Consider the following 15,576-nt stretch of genomic DNA (forward strand, 5'->3'; position numbering starts at 1 on the left):
TAAAAGATGTCCAAAAGCCAATAGAGGAGCAGCACACTGAGATGGATTTCGTTAACCAACTACTTCAAGTGACAAGGACTGGAGGAAGACTTGTTGCAACCCGCATGTTGGTTAATTTGTTTTGAATTTTGCATGGACAACTAAACGCACAGGATGGTTATATAAAAATATTCTCCTATATTTTAAAAATGAACTCAAGGTTTTTCAATAAAATGAGCTATCATCTTACAGAAAAGAAGAAGAAAAAAAAAAGAAACCAGCGAGAGACAATACACTCTCACTAGCTAATTTAAGACAGAATCTGCAGACAAAGCTTTGTTGTTCAGCTCTCCATCCAGACGAGCCTTATTCAGGAAGATAATTTCCATCTGATGCATGTTAGCTCTTTAGAGACCTGACGACAAGATCACTGCATGGGTAGCATCCCTGAAAACCCAGTTTGGAAGCAGAACACTTCTTTCCCTATGCCATCATCCTCAGCTCACAAGGAGCCTAGGAATCTCTCGGATACTGTGGGGGAAAGAGACCGAGGTTTCCACAAGGATTTGTCCAAGGCTCTAATTGCATCTATGATGAGACTCACTAATTTAAAACAGTGAGTCTCAAATTATAACACTTTTCCCCAATATAACAAACAAAGAGAGCATCTGCTTGTTTGCTGTACACCACAAAAAACTTATTTATTCACTTTAATTCTGCATTTACACAAGAATGCTATAATAAAATATATGTATACGACTTCTGTTACAAATATAGATAATATTTAAAGTGACTTTATCTATTCTAATGTAGGAGTTTCACGCTCTAAAATGGGATTGAACACATAATTCCTCACCAGTTGCTCGGTAAACAGCTCCATCTGTTTCCCTTAGACTTAAACTATTGTATTGTAAGATGTTAATATACAGCAGTGAAATGAAGTCACATTAACCCCCTTAATTTTTCTGTCAATTTACTAATGGCATACAACCAAAATAATTACTAACACATTGTCTTTTTCTATGTCATTAAGATTAATACTAATGTAAAAACAATAGCATGGTACTGAACGTGTTTTCAACGTTGTATCAGTCCGTTAAATCAGCATTAGAAGGTTCTGGGCTTCTTCTCTGTCTTCCATGACTACGTGGAGTGGATGTTTCTTAGAAGAACTGCGGCCAACACAGGGTAGCAACATTATTTTACATACAACAACATGAAAATATAGCAGGTCAAAACTAAAAAAGAACACTGAGATATGCATTAAACACAATTTCTTTTTAAAGCTTATGAAGACTGCTGAACAATTTTAGCAGAAAAAATACGCATAAGAGGTAAGGAGAACCAGTACATCACAATGTTCACAATTTTAAAACAGTGGACTATTCAAGAGTACTGCGGGCACTTTATTTTCTTTTTGTTGACTTCTAGATTGGGGAAGTTCTATAAGACTCAAGACTGTCTTCTTTTTTCTAAATTTCCACCTTTTATCTTAATTTTTCTGAAGCCATTTCCCTTGGCTAACTTTGCATTATTTTGTTTCCATACTAACAAAATGAGCATACAATAATTCTGTCCACATGACTATAAATTGTTAGATATCTTCAAGATAAAACTGAGGTTTACCTCTGCAAACCTCCCTTCTGTTTGAGCATAAGACTATGAAATGCCACGGTAAAGGAAAAATGCTGTTTGGTTGTTAGGAACAAATCAGTGTGTTTCTCGGCCCCGCGTAGTCTTCCCCAATCAACAGGTCATGTGAACAGTTCCACTCCGTTACAGTAGGAGGTGGGCACGTAGCTGGCTGCTTCGGCTCTGACAGCCAATTCAAGAGAGAACCATGAGGGTGACAGTGCCCTTTGTCCGCTTAAGGATGGCAACAGCTTCTTCATGGGTCACGCCTTCTAGACTTTGCCCGTTGACAGCAATGATCTGATCACCCCTCTTTAGACGCCCATCTTCTGCCGCTGCTCCCTGCAATTATGAAGTAGGCTTCTTTACTTGTGAAAGAACTCAGCCTCACACAAAGAAAAGGAGCTGCACAAGAATGCAGATTGCTCTGCGTGTGTACACACATTGCTCCCGGCACCCCATACCATTACACATGATGAACATACACAAAAGAGGCCCTTCTTCCAAAACTGTTTTAACACTGAGATGCCAATCTGGTGTAGAGTAAGCAGTCACAGAGCAGCTGGATTTTCTTGCGCGGGGGGGGGGGGGGGGGTTGGCTGGATTTTGTTGTTGTTGTTTTTTTCCTCCTTGACCAGAGTAGTTGGTAGCAACTAAAATTAATAAGGAATATTTGGTCATCTGACTAGAAGGAATGCTTTTTATAGAGACTTAGGCTCTTCTAGGCTTTTCTAGACTGTAAAGAGGGCCTCCAGAAATACAAAGGAGCGGGGAGGAACAAAAGCAGCCTTAGCAAACCAAGCTACAGACACTTCAGAGTCCACAGGTTTCCTGAGAGAGAAAGCCCACATAGAGGCTGATCAGGGTAAGGCAAAGTGAGGACTTAACAGCCACTGCTGGTCCAGGGAGACACCCCTCATGTAGTGCTTGTCCAGCAGCCATGAGGCTCACACTTCAGACACAAGCCCCCAACCACCGCTAAGTGTAATCCTTTCTACGCTTTGCAAGGAAAGCCTGCTCAAGCCGTCTTGGTTTTTACTACAAGGGAAAAGAGATTCTTCTTATTCCTATAGGCCCTAAATAATTATGATTAAACACAGACATCACTATTTAAAAAAGAACTCCATCTAAGGCACGCACATAGACGATAATTATGCAATTAAATATAAGATGAAAAATATGGAAAAGTTAATGAGGAGAGTATAATGATGAAATTCTTAAAATATGTTCTAACTAGCAAGCCTGAAATAAATTGTTCCTAGGCCGAGGGAAAGGATTGCATGGTGCTTCTATTCATTGGCAAATGCTGTCTGTATTTTTGGATATACCAATAACTTTAAAAAAAAATCTCACAAATTAAGCCTACAGCTAGTTTGCCACGGAACAGCACTTTAAATTGGTTGAAAATAGTAGTATTTTTCTAAAATAATAGGAACTTCCATAAAATCAAGGGCCATAGAATTTAAAGAGACCGAACGAAGTCTCTGTAGGCCTGATGTTCACTCCACTATTTTGTGCTGTAAAATGTTAGATTCTTAGTTTTCTTCTGCAGGAAACATTATTCAATTTTGTAGTCTTCGAAAATAGGTCTTAATAACACATTATCAACCATTATATGCATTTCTATTATTTTAATGACTTCATCAAAACTACGGTCTCTTTATTCTTATTCTAAACATTCCCAAGATAGTTTAGTAGATGACTACAACTATATACAGAGCTTTCTTTTCCAAAGTAATTGAATTCCTTGATTGCAAATAATGCTTTATTGTAGACAGCAGGTCTGCTCACCACTCTTCAAATGTATAAACACCCTAGTCATGATGTGAGATTAATTCTGTGTATTTTTCAGTACCTACTTTAGGTTTCACAACTATAAAGGAACACAGGGGAAAGCGTGCCAGTCCTCGACAGTAGACATTTTATGCAAGTCCATTTTCCAAAGATAATCGTATGTGACTTGCTATTAAATGGAAAGGACAGGCTTCATTGATTATGTCATGTATATTGCTGAGAGTTTCCATGGAGTTACAATTTGAACTAGTTTTCTCTAAACATAATGAAACCTCAAACAGGACAAAAATATTTAATGACCTGTTCCTGCAGGGATTTCAAAAGAAAATATCAGTGTTAACCATTTGGCATCACCTCAGGCCATAAACTAATAAGCCAGCTGCTGACCAGTGTTAATTAATGTTTAGTAAGGAACAGAGTGGTTAACAACTGCAAGCTTACCTTTGCGAACACTGTTTTAACATAAATTGGTAAGTCTCCATGAGGGCTGCCATAGCCACCTACAATGCTGAAGCCTAAGCCATCTGGTCCTCGGTCTAGTGTTATGGTCTTAGACTGTGGAGGGCTACAGAAAAGGAAAGGAGAAAAAAGGTTTCCCAACTGAACGTGCACACGCATATGTATGCATGTGCGCACAAACACCCCCACCCCAACCCTTGGCTCTGTGCTTTACCTGACTCAGACTATAGCTAGCATATTCTGCATTTACAGATAAGGAAGATGCTATTTATTACATGTTCTCATGGCACAGAAACTCTCATTCTCATTTTTTCCAGCTTATTGTGAGGGGATGAAAGTTCAAAGGGCCATAATGCAAGGTCATAAACAATAGTTTCAACTTCAGACAGGAAAGTCAATTGTGAACAAAATGAGGGCAGCATCAAATAACTTGAAAATTTAAATGTCTCTCTTTACTTTTCATCTTTCCCAATGCTTTTATATTTAGTGTTATTTTCTAATATATTCAGTATTTTCAATCAAAGTTCAATGAACAAGAGCAAGAAAATATCCTCTCAAAAATATCAAAACTGAAAATTCAGGAAGTGTGGTAGGGTGAATAGCTGTCTGTAGTCTATTCATCTCTTACTAGGTAACTGTTTATACTCGAGGCAGTTCTGACCAGGCAGTGGTCTGTAACCCACCCATCTGACTAGCTGACTAGAAGCATTGACACTCTCTACTTTATATGCCCTCTCCATTTATTTTACCTCAGTGTGAGTGCCCGGAACATGGGACAGAGACTGCAACTGTCTCAAGGAATAAATGACACACCCGATAATGTATTGCTCACCCTAAGTCATCCGGAAATATACTGCTGGAAGTCAGCCCAGTGAAAGCAAGGCAAGGATTGGCAAGCTCTTGCTGATGACCCGTGACCACACTCACATCTCCTCCAGCAACCACCTGTGTGTGGGCACAGTGAGAGGAGGAAACGCATGTTCACCTAACCCAAGAGATCCCAAAAGACCACTCCAAAGAAGAACTTAGATTAAAATGAGAGTTTTTACTGACTGACTACTTAAACACAGAAATGATTAAAACATTATTGAAAAGAAAGAAACTTCACAATGCCCAGGAACCTCAGATATCCAAAATTAAGTTCTATAATTTTCTTTGTTTTCTAATCATGGCTTCATTTGCAACTGTTTTTCAGAGACTTTAGAAGACATGCTACTCACAGAGCACATAGGATTCTCTCATTGGCTGCTGAGGTGCTGTATTTTTCCCTTTAGATATAAAATATGAAATAATGAAGGCACCAGGATGAAATTTACAGCGTGTGCTTCATAATGCTTTCTTGGAGCCCTCAATCTAAGCACGGTCATTCAAGGAATATATTAAGTAAAACAGTAGTGGGGTGAATCAATTTTATCTAGCGTCAGAGCTCCCATGTCCTTAGGCTACCTACATTGTGAACAGAGCTTGGAATAAAGCCTTACCTGCACTTCAATGGAGCCTGAGGCATTTTTCATCAAGTTAACCGCCTGTGTGTGAGTCATCCCATCAGTGGATGTGCCACAGATGGTGACAATCCTATCCCCAACCTGCAAGACAAGTAGCCAGCATGCAGAGAAGGGCTGACAGGGCCTTTCTTCTTGACCACTTACAGCACACCTAAGCTGCCACCAGCTTCTGAAATATGGCAGGAGGCCACTAACTCAAATCTAAGAAGCAACACAAAAGAGAGGGGTGAGATGGAGCTGATAGTCCTGGGGGAGGGAGAACAATGAGAACAAAGCCCCTCCCTCATCCCTGGTCCTTCTTTCTCCTGGGAAAGATATTACTTATTAAAACCATAAAGTATCAGTGTCATCTGGAAGCCAGATTTTCTCTGGACACTATTACCAAGTTAGATGAGACCGTAAGTCAGAGGTTGGCAAACCAAGAGCAGTGGAGCCAAGCTGGCTCGGTGTCCACTTCAGTTAATCAACTTTGGTTGGAAGGCAGCAGCTTACTTGGCTCTTCACAGGACAGAGCTGGGTCGTTGCGAGAGTCCTGTGCCCAGTTTAGAGTGTCCGCCGCTGCCTCCTAGGACGTTAACTGAACCTATGGCACTCCGGTATAATCAGTTTCTCAGTGCCCACCATAAATTTATAGGTGCTGGATCATTCCTGAACTTGAAGTTATTTATCTAATACATGGTTCTTTTGGAGACCTTGTTTGCAGCTTGGGCATAAAAGGTTTCCTTCAGAGAGACCAAGCTGCTGCAGTAGAGGGTGCTTAGTTGACAGTGTTGTTCAGCATTGGGCTACCCCCAGCCTTGAAGCAAATGTGTATGCTTTACACCATTTGAAATTATATTTACAGTAAACTTTGGTAAAATTTATAATAAAGTAAGTAAACAACATTTTCCAAATTGGTACGATCAAGTCAGCATTTAAATCAATAATACATATGAAAGAAGTTTCCTTCTGTACTGTGTTCTGAACATACTTTGTTTTCTTTTTAATGTGTTCCAAAGTTGTAATTTCCTTACAATCTTCATCTGGCCACATCATGCTCCCTTTTGCTATTCTTGACCTTTCACTTATATAAGCTCATCTATAACTTCGTTGTTATTTAAAGGCAGATTTAAACTCTGAGAACTTCCTTGCTGTAAGTGGTTAGACTGAGAGGTGGAAAAGCCTGCAAGATTTGCTAGGAGCACTATGGTTAGTAGAAAAACTTACTCTGAGTTTTTGGGTTTGAGCTGCAACACCATTTGGGTGCATCATGGCAATAAATATCGGGACGTCGCCGAGCGGGCTGCCCACTCCTCCGGCAATGCTGAGTCCCAGCGCGTCAGCAGGCCCCTGCCATCAGACAGATGCATTTTGGTCAAAGTAGTGTTCTAAACTGACCTTTTGACTGTTCTTCAGTATACAATATTCTATTGTTAGGATCTTCTAGGTATGAGGGTGCAAAATACTTCATTTGGTGCAAGGAGTTGAGGGGGAAAAAGCATCTGTTTGAAAAGTAAAAGCAATTGAAACACATTAAATAATGTTGAGATTGATAAAAGGCAGGCAATCTCAGAGAAGGGAGAGGACCACAGTGTGCAAAACCAAGTAGGACCATGTTCACAAGGAGGACCTTGTCTAGTGAGAGGCATATGCACTGACCCCAGCAAAGCTCTGGCTGGGTCTCAGGGAGGCCTGCAGTGTGCACGAGGCACACAATGATGGCATCCAGTGTGGAGGAGCCTATATAATAGGTCTCAGCAAACGGTGCCTGTGTAGTCTGTCAGGCCGCATGTCCTAAAAAAAGCTTACTCTCAGGAGAGATCTACATTCGGCTCCTGTCGGTCTGCACTTCTTTGCTTCATCCATCTTGTCTAATTGGGTGGCTGTATATGTATGGGCCAAATGTGGGGCAGGCTCTGAATGGGTGTTCCTTCAGTCTCTGTTTTAATCTTTGCCTCTCCCTTCCCTGCCAAGGGTATTCTTTTTCCTCATTTAAAGAAGGAGTGAAGCATTCACATTTTCAGAATACAGCAAATACAGAGGCGAATGCCAGCAGCAAACCACTGAACTGAGAATAGGTCCCCTATTGAAGGAATCAGAGAAAGAACTGGAAGAGCTTGAAGGGGCTCGAGACCCCAAAAGTACAACAATGCCAAGCAACCAGAGCTTCCAGGAACTAAGCCACTACCTAAAGACTATACATGGACTGACCCTGGACTCTGACCCCATAGGTAGCAATGAATATCCTAGTAAGAGCACCAGTGGAAGGGGAAGCCCTGGGTCCTGCTAAGACTGAACCCCCAGTGAACTAGACTGGTGGGGGGAGGGCGGCAATGGGGGGAGGGTTGGGAGGGGAACACCCATAAGGAAGGGGAGGGGGGAGGGGGATGTTTGCCCGGAAACCGGGAAAGGGAATAACACTCGAAATGTATATAAGAAATACTCAAGTTAATAATAATAAAAAAAAAAAAAAAAAAAAAAGCTTACTCATCAGTACAAGAAGTGAGAGGCAGAGAATCATTCTGTGTAGGGCCAGAATAATACTATGTTTGACAGTATAAAATATAATGAATAAATTACTTATAATTTACTCAGTAAAATATATTAAAATATAAGTAACTTTATTCCGGCTAAGAAATTTGGCATAGATTGAATTGCATTATTTCCATTGCTTACAATGTAACTATATATTTCTCAGATGGGCACTATAAAATATTCAACAAAAAACAATCAAAAAAATGCCTTGCAAGAGAGCAAATTACCTTTTTTATTTCGACTGTCCTTAATCCCTGAATTTCAGATGCTACTGTAAAGGCAAAAACAGATAAAATTTGGTTGCTAAAACATTTATGTTTATTCCCATTGTAGCCAACGCATGAAGCTGGACGGCACCGCATGGCTGTCTTTTTTCAGAAGGGTACACTTGGTTATCAGTAGTACTTATAATTAAATCGAGCTCACACAGAACTCTGTCCTCAAGCAGAAAAACATGCATGCCAAGCCATTCTTCCCTCTAGGTTCAGCTCTGATTATACAACTGTACAATCCACTCGGACTGAATTAAGAACAGAATATGCTTTGGATAGAGAGCAGCTCACACAGCTCAGAGGAATAGTTAGGGATGAGTTAAAAAAATCCATGCACTAAGTGTCTAAATTTCTAGAATATTAGTCACATTGCAAATAGAGACTGCCATATGGCGAGGTTTTTCAATCTGAAAATCTCTCAACCAATGCACAAAGCCAAAAATCCTCCATGCCGTGATTGCATGTAATTAAAACACAGGAGGATTGTGTTGATTTCCTCAAACTTTTTGTAATCTTCATGGAAAAAAGAAGGCTTTGCTTAGCGGTCTTTTCTGATTTACTGGAGTTACATTCAACAGAGAAAAGGAACAAAGTCAAATAGCTGATCTGCTCGGTAAGAAAAAACTACAGATGCATCTACAGCTTGTAAGGCAAACTTGAGTGGGGAGCGCTGCCCCAGGGCGCGCCTCCCCTTGGTCTGGACTTTGGCCAGTGCATGTTTTCTATCTACACTAGGAGACAGGATGGTCTGGGGGAGGAAAGCGGCTCCATGGTAAAAACATAAATAAAGTAAAGCCAGTCTTACACGCATTCTTCTTGGCACTACTTTCTGACGATTCTGATGTATGTATTCCAGAACGTGGGAGACTGAAGGATGACAGGCTGCTCTCACTCACCTAAAATATATGGCAATTATCACACAGGCAGAATGGGGATTTATAACTCCCCTACGTAAAAGGATTCCATAATTCCATGTGTTTAATCTCATCTAAAGTGAAACGCGGTTAAACAACAGTGGTGTCTCGTAATTTTAAAGGTAACTTAAGCATACTTACTGGTTTCTTTTTCTTTGTTTGTTTTAAGGAGTAATGACATAAATAATTGAAAATAATCTGACTGAAGGATAGTTGAAGTTGATTTCAACCTATGTAAAATTTTAGTAGTTTTCCATAATCTCTTTCAAGATTTAAGTCTCTTTGAATTTAACCTACTACACAACACCTAGGGCTTAAAACTATTTAAGGGGGGCCAGTGAGCTAGAACCCAATGCCAGTCCATAAATGGTCTTTATGAACAGACTCATGAAAATAGGTTTCTGTCATCAGATGATAATGCTGAGAAGAAAGGCTTGCCACAAATCATGCACTTGGTGTGTGTGTGTGTGTGTGTGTGTTTGTATGTATGTGTAGGAGGTCTACATCTGCATATAATCATGCATGAATTTGGAGGCCACAGTGTACCTTAGATACCTTCCTCAGGAGGCACCCACCTTGGTTTCTGAGCCAGGGTTTCTCACTGGGACCTGGGACTTGCCCATGTGGTTAAGCTGGTAGGTCAGCAATCACCAAGCTGCTTTACCAACTCAGAACTGGGATTGAAAGCACCAAAAAATTTGTTTTTTTTCATTTGTTCTGGGAATTAACTTAAGCACTCATGCCAACTTTGTATGCACTATCTCCTTAGCCCATTCATATTTCTGTATAGAGATGGTTTGCAGTCATCTACCTGGAATTTTCTAGTTGGGTACTGACTGATGTGTCCTTGACAGTATCTTAGAGTATGTCACCTTGACTGGATTAGCCTATTTTGATTAGGTGGCTAACTCTGAGATTGTGGAAGAAGAATGCTGGAAACCAAGCACCTTTAAACTGTGAAGAGCCCTCAGGGTGCAGTGGGCCTACCTGCCATGTTTTTGTGACCCTAGGCAGTCTCTCAGGGAACAGCTCTACGCTCCCTCTCGCACATGGACTGGTGTTCATCTTAACCTCCACAGCTACTCACCTGACTGCTTTGAGAAGGCCTCCTCTCTGAGTGGAATGGAGCGGCTTTGATTCTTCCAACCTCGAGGGTTACTGTGCCTAGGGAACACTGATGGAGATGGTTTATGAAAATACTAAAATGAAATTCTACAACCAACTTTAGGAAAGCACGGCCTCGAACTAAACGCATATCCCTTTCATGATTTCCATAGACAGGGCGATCCCAATCCTTTGTGAACAATGGATTTTTAAACATTTATACTATAAGAATAATAGCAACATAGCAGTCGTAAGTGCTCATTTCAGAGTCCCACAATCTACATGGAGATCATTCCTATCAACACAAACAGAAATTGAGAATTAAGTAATTTCTCAAAAGCCAGCATAATGTAAGAAGGGCAAATGAGTCAGGCATACTCAGGGTTTAAAATGCAGACGAAAGCTCTAAAAGCTACTACCCACACAACTTACATTTCCTTAATAAAAATGCATTCGAGTAATTTAGTCACATTTCCTTGATGCACGGACACTGAGCAGACCCACTACATAAAACTTACACAAAGGCGTCTACAGTTGTAATGTTATGATTGCAATTTGCTTGCCATCCTTTAAGAGCTGATTCTAGGTAGGAAATGCAGTGTAGTCTAATCATGGAGGTGGTGCAGGAAGGTGTCTCGATTTCGCACTTTTAGTGACACTTTCCTATTCTTGCAAAACCCCTTCAATAAAATTTATGTACATAAATGATTTGTACATTAAATATCATGTCTTTCAAAATAAGAAAAATTAGACAAAACAGCACTAATCTGGAGCTAGCACAAACCATATACATGTTTATGATGTTTATGGCTCTCATTATATATTGCCTCGCTCATTTGTAAAATGGCTAAATGAACTGACTTTAGAACCATTTATGTGATCTCAGTGAGACTTGCTTCTCTCTTTCCCTCAGTCTTATACTGCAAACCTCTGTCCCTAATCTATCTCTAAAGGGAAGCTGCTCTTCCTTAAAGAAATCTGGTTATGGGTTAGCTTGGCTTCCTAGCACTCAAGAGGTTAGGCAGGTAGGTCACTGTGAGTTTCAGGCCTGCTTAGGCTACACAGTGAGTTCTCGGATAGCCTGGGTTACACAGCAACACTGTGTCAAACACTGATCCCATGCCTCTACAAAACAAAATTCTGGTTGCTTTGTTTTGATGACTTTAATAGTTAATAGGCTTATTGTGTGTTCCATTAATAACTAATGACAGTTATTAATTAATTATAGTGCCGGATCTTATTCAAACCACAGAGGCTAAGGTGAAGCTCTACCTGGAAAAGGCCTCTGGGAGTCCAGTCTGAGGGGTTCCTTCTGGTTCAAGGCCCAGCAGCCCTATCAGCTGTGGGGCTGAGACATACAGGCTCAAACCCAGACGTGGGATATGAGCCACGATGGCCTTTTCAAGTCCACGTGGAATTAAACTTCAGGTAAAAACTGCACCAGGCGACAGACAATGCAGTAAGTGATCTGTACTGATAACACAGTCTTCTCCAGAAGCTGGGCCATTTCTTAACAGGGAAACTCTATCTCCCACGAGTAGTGTTCTGATCAGTATTCTACAGTTCACAGCTTACTCTCAGAGGGAGATGAGTCCACCTTCCAAAAGAGATGGTTCTTCATTGCTGAGCTTTCCTCTGAGGAAACTAACTTCACAGTGTAAGGTGCTCTAGAGAACCAAGTCAGTGGTTCTCAACATGCAGGCTGCAACCCCTCTGGGGTCAACTGACCCTTCCACGGGAGTCACAGGTAGCAAATTTGTGCTTCTACACAGCATATATTTACATTATGACTCGTAACAGTAGAAAAATTAGTTATGAAGTAGCAACAAAAATAATCTTATGGTTGTGGATCACCCCAGCATGAGGGGCTGCATCAAAGTGTCATAGCATCAGGGACGTTAAAAACCTAGTGCGACTTACCTAGGAAGCGCAAGGCCCTGGGTTTGGTCCCCAGCTCCGAAAAAAAGAACCAAAAAAAAAAAAAAAAAAAAAAAAAAAAAAAAAAAAAAAACCTAGTGCGAGTGATGCCAGGAGGTTGCCTTATAACTGTCTGAGCAGTTCCTAGCGTTGGTGTGATGGCTGAGTCTATGCGAAGCTCCCTTCAGTGCTGAGCATGACTCTCAGAAGAATAGCTTTAAAAAGTTTAAAATAGAGCAATGGTGTCGGGTCAGATGGGAGCCGGGCTACATATGCCTTTGTGTAAAGCAGAGGGAAAGGCTGCCACTTAGGGACACAAGACAAAAAACCTATTGTGCTGTGCCTAGAAAGGAGGTTGAAGAAGCAGCTAAAGAGGAGTGGTCAGAAAACGTTGCCTCCTGCTATGCTGTGGGGAGCCTGGAGGGCTTCCTAATGCCTCAGACAATGGACTGCCAAGTTATAAGAACAAATCCAGAAAGAAACTTGAAAGAACATACGTTAAGATTTTGGAGGTCTGAATATGCGCTTTAAAGATTTGCTCATTTCAGGTACTCATGTCCTGGATTCTTCTAACAAAGTTATTAAGCAAATTTATAACAATATAATAAATGATCACAAATCTACTGTTCAGATATGGTATCACACTTCTGTTTTATCTGAGATGATTACTAACACAGATGATACAAAATTATGGTACTTGATATCTACCTTGAGCAGGGCAGCAACTGCTTCCTGGGTGGCATTACGGACATCTTCTCCATTCACCATTAAAATCTGGTCCCCTTGCATCAGTCTCCCATCGGCGTCTGCAATGCCTCCTTTAACAATGTCTGATACAAACACTCCAGTGTCATTTCTGCAAGCAACAGTGGGTTTCAGCATTTAGCCTGGTTCTCAGCTGCAATGCAATGCTTGCTAATCAAAAGTTAATTATTCTAAGTGAAAACTGTGTCTATTTTTAAGAGGTTTTACAAGAGTATTTGTGCAATACTGGGGCAGCTTTAACAGATGAGAAACAACAGTGAATTTTATTTTAAGAGAGTATTTCATAGATAGAAAGTATCTCTCATGGGCCTATCAGTCCTCATCTGTTATATACTCTGAATAAGTGAGTACCACAATTCTTGTTTTATGGGCCACACACCTAGAAGATGGTAAAAAAAAAATCAAGTTGTTAGTGGCTGGGTACCGAGTGTATGGCTTTTCCACACCACAATGAAGTTTTCTATGGACACCGTCCTGGAGTCATGTGGTCAGGCTGAGATTTTCATTAACATTATTGAAAATAAATGACTAGATATATATTAGAAACAGAAGCCATTATTTACAACTTAACCACCATTACTATGACGTATTTGAGGTCATTATAGTTAACTTTTATATACAATTGATTTATCCAAAACAAACAAACATTAATCTTATTCTCATTGTTTAATAAAAACAAACTACAAACAAACCCCTGGGACTTCTCATTAAGATAGAAAGGTTAAGTATAAATAGTACTGTACAGTAAATTCTGAATTGCACCAGAGGACTTTAAACATTGCATGTAATTACAAAATGACTCCTTCTAACCATGGATTTTCTCCTCTTTAAATAGCCTGTTAGGATTAGATGGTATCTTTGGATGTTCTCAGGGAGGAAAAGGTTAGGATTTGTTACCAGAGGTTTACTTAGTGCCGCAGCACCCTTGTAACTGAAGTGATTTTGTAAGGCTAAGACTACAGTACTATATCGCATATATATTTCCCGGACATACTTCCACTGAGATTCAAGGAGCATCACACACTATTTACACACTATTACAAGGAGCAAATAATGTTGCCTTTTATTTGTTCTGCACAAATAAACTGTAAATATGACCTTTTAATGCCAGTGTGACCTTCCTTCGATAGCTCAGTTGGTAGAGCGGAACAGGCTATCATGAATCATAGATGGGGCCTCAGTGCAAGGCTGCTTTGAGACTGCTGTGTGAGGAGTAAAGACAGCTGATGGTAACTCGGGGCCTCTGCAGACTACACAGACCTGGCTTCTGGGTTCTGACACATTTGCTTAACTATTCGACAGATTCAGATCCTGATGGTCTTATAACACATAAGGAAAAATGTTTATGGAATTCATATGGTTAGTATGACTTCTATAAACATTAGTCAATATAAATTACATACCAGTATCTTTCAGTTATTATGTATATGTTTCAATAATACCGTAGTCACTCATCTGCCCCCAAGCCCTCCTTTATGCTTTCAGTCCTCTGCTGGTGGCACATGCCTCATAAGACAACTCCTGTCCCCGAGGCTATCTACCCTCCCTTGTCTGTAACAGAACAACTATCCCTGACTGCTTTAAGCCTTAGGTTAGACACTCTTTTCTTGAAACTCCTCAGCAATGCACTTTCTTAAATAGGGAACTCAGTTGGTCCCCTTTCTTCTCTAGCTCCCCCAATGTGTCACTCTTTGCTATAAGAATTAGAGGTTCCATCATCAGGGGATGAAATTTTTAAAAGATTTTAATTTTTAACTGTGTATTATTATTTTGCAAGTATGTGAATGCCACTTGTGTGTGAGTAGGTGAGAAGAGGGTGTCTAGCCCCTGGAGCCGCACTTACAGACAGTCGTAAGCCACCCAGTATGGATGATGGGAAATGAGCCCAGGACCTATAGAAGAGCAGCAAATGCTCCAAAGCCCTGAGCCGCGTGTCCAGCCCTTAAGGATGAATTTTCCTAGGTCTGTAGTTGATATCTATATGCAGATGAGGGCTGGTGCAAGATAAGGCAAGGCTGTGATTGGGTAGTGAAAAAGTAAGGCGGGGACAGAGTATTTGTAAGGCAGGAGAGAGGAAAAGAAAGGGAGAACCAAGATGGAGGAGGAGAAAGACGACCCAGATCCATGTGGCCTTAAATGGCCGCAGGTAGTTATGAATATTTCTTAAGGGATGGATTTTCATAGGACAATTTCTTATCTAGGTGGGCAGTTTATGTCATTATCAATTGGTTGTGAGTTTGTTATGTGGACATATTGTGGATTGAGAATTTAAGATATAAATCTGATTGCTAAATTACAAGTTTATTGATTTTGATTTTAATGGGTTACTGGGAGTTGTGATTATAACCCTAGGGGGTGGATGCTGAGAATGTGAGCAGTCTGCAGCTAGAGAGTTACAAGAGGGCGGCTGCTCAGAGAGTAGCCGGCCGCAGCATGAGACGGCAAGGTGGATTGAGATGCTCTGCTCTTTATTAAGGTGGGAGTGGGAACATCCTCATAGAACCAGGGGGGAAGGGAATGGGGTGTGGGAGATGGGTGGAGGGGATAACATTTAAAATGTAAATACATAGAATATCCAAGAAAAATAAATTTAAACAATACCCTGCAGATGCCATGTGGCCCACCGGAGCCGGCACTAGTGTGGGATGGTAGAGATTTCTTTATTAATAGTTACCGCAACATAGGTCAAGGATTATTTCTTATTTAACTGATCCTCAAGAC

The 15,576-nt window shown here is 40.6% G+C and overlaps 1 protein-coding gene across 14 annotated transcripts in view; it reads right to left on the reverse strand.

Moving 5' to 3' along the window:
• Nucleotides 1-651: 651 nt before the first annotated feature.
• The window catches only part of Mpdz (multiple PDZ domain crumbs cell polarity complex component), a 155,190-nt gene continuing 140,265 nt past the window's right edge, over nucleotides 652-15,576 (reverse strand). For all 14 annotated transcript variants that reach the window (XM_087547763.1, XM_087547761.1, XM_087547757.1 and 11 more), the window contains 9 exon segments: nucleotides 12,799-12,946; nucleotides 10,157-10,243; nucleotides 8,961-9,051; nucleotides 8,111-8,154; nucleotides 6,576-6,698; nucleotides 5,346-5,450; nucleotides 4,697-4,809; nucleotides 3,847-3,970; nucleotides 652-1,953 (listed from right to left, as the gene is read on the reverse strand). In XM_087547763.1, the coding sequence (XP_087403889.1) occupies nucleotides 1,807-1,953; nucleotides 3,847-3,970; nucleotides 4,697-4,809; nucleotides 5,346-5,450; nucleotides 6,576-6,698; nucleotides 8,111-8,154; nucleotides 8,961-9,051; nucleotides 10,157-10,243; nucleotides 12,799-12,946 (982 nt within the window). In that variant the 3' untranslated portion in view covers nucleotides 652-1,806.

This window comes from Rattus norvegicus, chromosome 5, assembly GCF_021556685.1.
Source record: "Rattus norvegicus strain SHRSP/BbbUtx chromosome 5, alternate assembly SHRSP_T2T, whole genome shotgun sequence".
NCBI classification, from domain to species: domain Eukaryota; kingdom Metazoa; phylum Chordata; class Mammalia; order Rodentia; family Muridae; genus Rattus; species Rattus norvegicus.